This window comes from Zea mays, chromosome 9 (assembly GCF_902167145.1).
Source record: "Zea mays cultivar B73 chromosome 9, Zm-B73-REFERENCE-NAM-5.0, whole genome shotgun sequence".
In the NCBI taxonomy this organism is placed as follows: domain Eukaryota; kingdom Viridiplantae; phylum Streptophyta; class Magnoliopsida; order Poales; family Poaceae; genus Zea; species Zea mays.
In genome coordinates, this window is record NC_050104.1 from 80,424,115 (window position 1) to 80,430,843 (window position 6,729).

The window sequence follows — 6,729 nt, forward strand, 5'->3', positions numbered from 1 at the left end:
TTGTGGGGGCGACCGCGGACGTGGGGATGAGCGGAGGATGTCGCGGGTGGGAGTGGGAGGCAGAACCGTGGGTGTGGACGCCTACACTATTTGCTTAAGAGTAGTAGAGATTAAGCATGAGAGTTTTTAAGAGCTATTAACACTAGAGCTGATGCTTGTAGTTGCTATTTGGATGATTTTTATATTAACCACTTTGCTCTACTAAAATATACTTTATAGATAGAATTTTTATAGGTTATTAACACATATAGCCATCTAGATCCTTGTAATTGTGAGCCAAAGCAGTGGAGGACGGAGCAGGTCAAAAGAGGTGTGCATGGCAGCGAGGAGCTGCGTGTGGCGTATGCTCATGATCAGCGTTGGAGTGGTTATAGTGGGTGGGCATATGAGTAGCTTAAGGTTGGGGTACGTGTAGAGAAGAAGAAATTATAGTGAATTGCTATGTAAGTCACGATAGTGTTAAAAAATAGTAAATCTAAAAAAATATTAGGGCTTGTTCGGTTTTATGGCTTTAGAAAAGGATTATATGTCCTTCGATCACACCCAATCCTCAGCAACCAAATGAGTCATTAATGATTCTAGTGAAACTAAGAGTGTGTTTGGTTTGGCTTCTAGCTATAACTTTTGCCTCCCAAAAATCAAAAGCTAAATCAAAGACCTAATTGAGCCAACAACTTTTTTCAAAAAGCCGACTTTCGAGCAGTGCAGAATTAAAAGCACATCTAGACCATATTTTAGTAACTTTCGGACAAAAGAATCTTGTAAATATATGTAAGAATTTTTAATGGCTTCCACTAAACGATTTGTTGTTTTTTACGGCTCACATTTTACAACAATTTTTTTCGTATCTCACAATATATGACAGTTTTTTTATGGTCATAGTCCAACCAAATATATTCTAATTTGTGAAAGATAAAAATGCTATAGATGTGAACCTGTTTTCTTGTCAGTACCCCGTGAAAGATGTGACTAACACGCACATAATTACGCCGCACGCAGTACCATCCTTGTCAAAGCGTTGGCGTGCAGCGTACAGTAGAGTAATAGACCGATGATTGAATCCACCGTACAGTAGAGTAATAGACCGATAATTGAATCCACCGTACAGTAGAGTAATAGACCGATAATTGAATCCACCGTGCAACGCGCTAAGCGGCAGGTACGACGCCTGTCGCGAACGCGGGCCGGCAGGAGCACGAGGGGGGGTCACGAGCGACGAATCCAAGGCGCGACCGCAACCACGCCGCAGGCAGCGGTCCGGCCGCCCGGCCGAGGCCGGCAGCTCATCACGAGTGCCAGATCCAGTCGTGGCCAACGCCAACACAGCGCCCCCTCCCCACGACGCTGAAGTCCCAGATCTAACCACACAGACACAACCCACCACGTCGCCACCACCAACTAACCCATTAATCCATCAACGCCGGTCCTCCACGGTCACGCGGAAGTCACCGCCGCTCTGCCGCGCTCTCCCGTAGTCCCGTACCGCATCGCGTTCTTCGCTGGCCTCGCTGTCGTCTCATCGCCATTGGCGTTTCGCCTGCAGCTGCTCGTCCGCCAGAACCAAGCAGGTTCGTCCCTTCCTAGCCCGCCCGCCGCCTCGACGCTCATCTGAGCTGCGCTCCCCCTCCAACGTCGTACTACTCGCGTGGCGCTTTATCTCGTAGGTCTGAATCGGGCCTCCACCGAGTGTGTGACTCTCGCGCGGACGATTTTGCGTACTGCGTAGCATCCATGCGCGATTACCTGCGCGCTCGCTGCCAAGCGCGCAAATGTGTCCCGCCGCTCGCTTAGCTGATTCCGCGCCGCGTTACATCTGCCTCCTCTGTCTGCTACTCTGCTTCGCTCGTTCTCCAGGGGGACTTTCGTGGACAGCAGTTGTCACTATGTGACAAGGGTCTGCCGGTCTGGAGATGTTTCTGTGCTGAATTTGCTTGTTCCGCACAAGTGGATCGGTAAGTCCATTATTGCAGGTTCCTTTTCTGGGGTTCAAGCAGCATTGCGTTTGGCTTTGGGTGGGTCAGTGGCTGTGACCTGTAATGTTCCAGGCTGCAAATCCAGCAATGAAGATGAAAGTGACATTTCTACAATCATTCTTGCTAAATCCTGTCCGGCTTGCTGCCTATTTCTGGAATCTACCAGCTGACAGTTTGACCCCTTTGGAAACTGCTCATATTTTACTATTTCCACTATTTTTTTATTTGTCGCGTTTTAGTTCAAAAATGGACGACAAATATTCGAGAACGGAGTTAGTACTATATTACTAGCTTCTTCTGTTAGGAGTGATTTCTTCTGTTAGCAGTGGTTTGAAGGGGATTTGGAGGGAATTAAAACCCTTGCTAATAAAAAAATGAATGGAAAGAGATTTAATACCCCTTGATCCTTTTTGATCTCCATGCAATCGAACAAGCCCTTAGTCTGTGTCCTACCTGCTTGCTTTGACATAAGATGCCGTTGTTTGACAAGAATGTTTCTGATGTCTACATTTGGGCCTCAATAACTCAGTTTACATTCTGTTAACTAGCTTGTTTCTGAATTCTGCAAAACATATACTGATCTGGAAACTGCTTCCTGTAGCTGAGAGCATAAATTGCTACCATGTATGCTTTATTGTGCTTGTTGCTTGAAGAAAGGGGCTAAGCAGAGATGCATTCAATACTCCTCCATGAGTGCAACACATAAATTGATATTGAATTCTGTTTTCAGTTACATGGGCTTATTGGCCTTCGAAATGCTTCCTTTTATGTTCAACTTATCAGTTATCACTGTCTCTGTCTCATGTTCCCACATTTCTCTCGTTTTGCAAACAATATTGCATAAACTATTCACCGTCAAAAAAAATATTGCATAAACTATGTGAATCTTTTGCTTTCCCTTGCAATGCTTAGTGATTGTACGTATAGTTGGACATCCGTTCACCAAGACAGAGTCTTTCCTTCTGAACTCATATTTATTCTCTTAGATCTTACTCCCTCCATTCCAAATCTCAATTCTAAGGGTCTGTTTGGTTGGGCCGTGGCTGTGAAAAAAGTTGTTGTGGGCTGTGAGCTATGCAAAAAGCTGTTGTAGGCTGTAAAATGTTAAAAAACTAAAAAACGTTTGTTGGAAACCACTAAAAGTCGTTAAAATTTTTTCAATATATGTTTTCACAGTTCCATCCGAAAATTCACTAAAAGCGGGTCCAGAGGTACTTTCAGATTTGCACTCCGAGAAAGTCGGCTTTTAGAAAAAGCTTCTTCCTGGATCCAGCCATTTGGTTGGTTTTTGGCTTTTAGGGGGGCAAAAGCCAAAGCCAAAATTCAAACCAAACACACCCAGTCATTTTGGCTTTTCTATATACAATGCTTTAACTATGTATTTAGATATAGTGTATATTTAAGTGCACTATAAAAGATGCCCCCTCCATCCCAAAATAAAATGTGTTTTACCTTTTTAGTTGATACATGCAATAATGAATATATTTGTCTTACATATGTGTCTAGATTCATCATCATCCATTTGAACATAGACATAAAATCAAGTATTAAAATGACTAATATTTTGGGATTGAGGGAGTATGTATGTAGAAAAGCTAAACATCTTATAATCTGGAATGAAGGGTGTGGATCCTAGATTTCTAATGTCCATCTTTCACTGGAGGTTCACTCAGAAACTATGGGACCGAAAAAGTTGCTCCAATATTTGTGTGTACTTTGCTGCTTCTCTAGCCCTAAAGCATGAAAGTAACATTGACATACTTTACGGAATACAATTACTGTACCTACTGTTTCCATTGTGCTATGTTCACGAACATCTACTCAGATTATCTTATATTTTGTATATTTGTGTGCTGTGCTGACTGGTACTTAACTGGCGAACCCACGTTCATTATGCATTGTTTAATCAGGTGTAAACATGCTTCATCATTCAAATAGCCGGAACCAAAGGAACAGGGGATCAAGAATCAAAACTCTACTCCAAGCGACCTTGCTTTCAGGTGTTGTCTTTTGGCTCCTGTATCAGGTGAAGCATTCCTATGATAAGAAAAACGAGTACTTGGATGATGCTGAGGACCAGCTTACCCATAATGATAGAAGCATATTCCAGGCGAGGAAACAAAAGGCAGGTAGTTACAGTGATAGCAACGTCCAAATGGTTGTCGACAATTCTGATGTAACAACTAAACCAGAGGAAGGTGATGTAGATCATCATTCTGATACTTTTGATCATAACGAGAAGACTGTAGAAACTGTGTTCGATAAAGATAGTACTAACCTGCATGAAGATGACAAGAGAAACACTGAGAGTTCAGAAGCGGAAGGACAAGTCAACAGTGGAGATAGTAATACAGAAGCTAATAATAATAAGAATGAAGATGAAACCACCAGTCTTGTAGAAGGACGCAAGCATGATACTGAATCCAACTCTGCTGCTGAGAGTAAAAGTGAAGTCAATTCAACTGGAGATGAATTGTCCCAAAACAATCATGCACAAGAGGAAAACACTAGGGAGGCAAGTGGAATGTCTCATGATGAAGTAGCGCATGGTGACGAATCAACCAGTGCAAGTGGAACTTGGAATGGATCAGATGGAGAAGGTGAGAAAAAGGAGGCAGTTGATACTCAAACTGGTTCTGAAACCCTTCCTGACGATGCCAAGACCGAAGCAACTGATGACCGTGGTACTAACAGCCTTTCTGACGAAACAGGGAACATACCATCAGTTCATACTGATAATTCACAAAATGATGCCAGTGAAAACCAAGGAGATGCAACATCCACTACCTCAGATTCATCTGAGCATGGCATCAGTGAGGCTGTCCATATTGAAACTGGATTGGAACATGGAAGTGCAACAACATCATCTGTTACTGGATCTGGTGATGACAGGGATAACTCATCTGATAGCTCCTCTGCAGGAAAAAATACGGAGACTCTATCTGGTGATGATAAGACCAACTCCAGCAGCACTCCGCATGCGGCTCCGGATCCGTATTTTGCGGAGTCTAGCACACTATTCATCAGTCCAGCAGGCTCCGTATCCGGCTCCGTAAAACGCACGGCGTGTACCCAGACTCCCCATTTCCACGCTTTCTCTCTCCTCTCCGCAGCTCTCTCGCGGGCGCGCGTGCCTGCTGGCGGGCCCCAGGTGTCATAGACTGCATGCGGAGTGGGATGGGGAGTGTTGCTGGAAACGGAGCCGGATACGGAGAGGAGAGAGAATGTGTCGGCCGCGCGTTTTAGGGATACGGAGTCGCACACTGCTGGAGTTGGTCTAAGGGCATGGAAACAGGTACAACCACTGAAGCGTCATATTCCAAAGAAGAGAACTCTGAGAACAGCAGTGTCTCAACTGAAGCAGAGAACTCCCGAGGAGATTCTTCCATTGGAGTGAATGGTTCTTCAGAAACGTCTACCAATGGTGAGCAGGTGGATCCCAAGACTGAAACTAGCACATCCACCAGTAACGTGCACAATGAATCTCAAGGGGCTGATGGCAGTTCTGGATCAAATAACTCAATTGGTAACGGCCCTGAACAAACCGGTAAAACTGAAAGGCAGTGATACCACTATCTAGACACGAACATTGTTTTAGTATAAAGATTTGTTTCCTGGAGATTGAAGAGGCTAGTACTGAACCAAGAAAAACTGTTCACATTGTGGCTTATGGTGATTTTAGTTGATACTGCTGAAGTACAATTGTGCACATCGCAAGATCGGTTGTCTGCTATGCTTATTGCTTATGCCATGATTTCTCGTCAAGTTGTATCAGAACGAGTCATTATAGCTGTACGGTTATTAATCTCTACTAGTACAATGCCCGTCCCTTCTGTTGCAATGCAAGGACACACAAATTATTCAAATATAATATTAGTCAAATTATTCAAATATAATATTAGTGCATAATGCTTAAATTACAACAACTAATCTACACTACTACAACACACCATTTTACAAAAACCAATGCATACGCGAAAGAAAACGAAGCAGTTACTCCTACATGCCAAGAAATTGCACAGCACACGAGCAGCTAGATCCCATAAAAAGCCTAACTTCGTACGCCCTGCAATGGCTAAACAAACAAGTCCTGCTCGGAAGGTATACTACTCAACCTTGTATTCCTGAATAATAAATGAGAAAGCATGAAAGAGCTTAGAGGCTAAATGACATCATTCATCTGATAAATGTAAACTAAGCATAGTTGATTGTTACCGTGAAATCATGAACTATGTGTAAAAACATACAAAGGCATAAAATTATTGTGTAATCATACAAATGGTCAAAATATGCATTCATACAGAAAAAGGAAGGAAGGTATCAAACAGGAGAAAACACATGCAAATAATCATTTGCGAATAATTCGCCCAGGTCATATTAGATGAGGCTAGAGATGGCCAAACGGGCCGCCCGGCCCGGCCCGGCCCAGGCCCGGTGAAGCCCGGCCAAAAACCGGGCCGAGCCTGCTGAGCCCACGGGCTTAATTTTCTTCCAAGCCCAGTCCGCAGCGGGCTTAAACGGGCCGGGCCGGCCCGTTTATGTCACACCCGGGTTTCGGGGCACAAAGACCCGGACGCAAACATAATCACCAGGTGTTATGGGACCAAGTCTCACACATATGATGAATCATGGCACATGATCGAATGTCACATCTTTACTATATAATACGAGTTCTATACAAAATAAAGAATTACATTATATGGAGACAACGGTCCAGCAACCCAAAGTTGACTGGGAGACGACGGCCTAGACCTCT

General features: G+C 43.8%; 1 protein-coding gene across 3 annotated transcripts; it reads left to right on the forward strand.

Annotated features, from left to right (window-relative positions):
• The first annotated feature begins 1,109 nt into the window (after positions 1-1,109).
• On the forward strand, positions 1,110-5,801 carry LOC100276479 (uncharacterized). Of its 3 annotated transcripts, none has more exons than XM_023300975.2 (3): positions 1,110-1,568; positions 3,884-4,929; positions 5,253-5,790. In XM_023300975.2, the coding sequence occupies exons 2-3, from the start codon at positions 3,892-3,894 to the stop codon at positions 5,538-5,540; spliced, it is 1,326 nt and encodes a 441-aa protein (XP_023156743.1). In that variant the 5' UTR covers positions 1,110-1,568; positions 3,884-3,891; the 3' UTR covers positions 5,541-5,790.
• The last annotated feature ends 928 nt before the right edge of the window (positions 5,802-6,729 follow it).

Excerpts from the sequence above, each read along its gene's own strand:
- LOC100276479 (XM_023300975.2), top strand. The coding sequence starts at position 3,892 with ATGCTTCATCATTCAAATAGCCGGAACCAAAGGAACAGGGGATCAAGA. Across the intron at positions 4,930-5,252 it reads CTCTATCTGGTGATGATAAG|AAGGGCATGGAAACAGGTAC; the intron begins ACCAACTCCAGC and ends TGGAGTTGGTCT.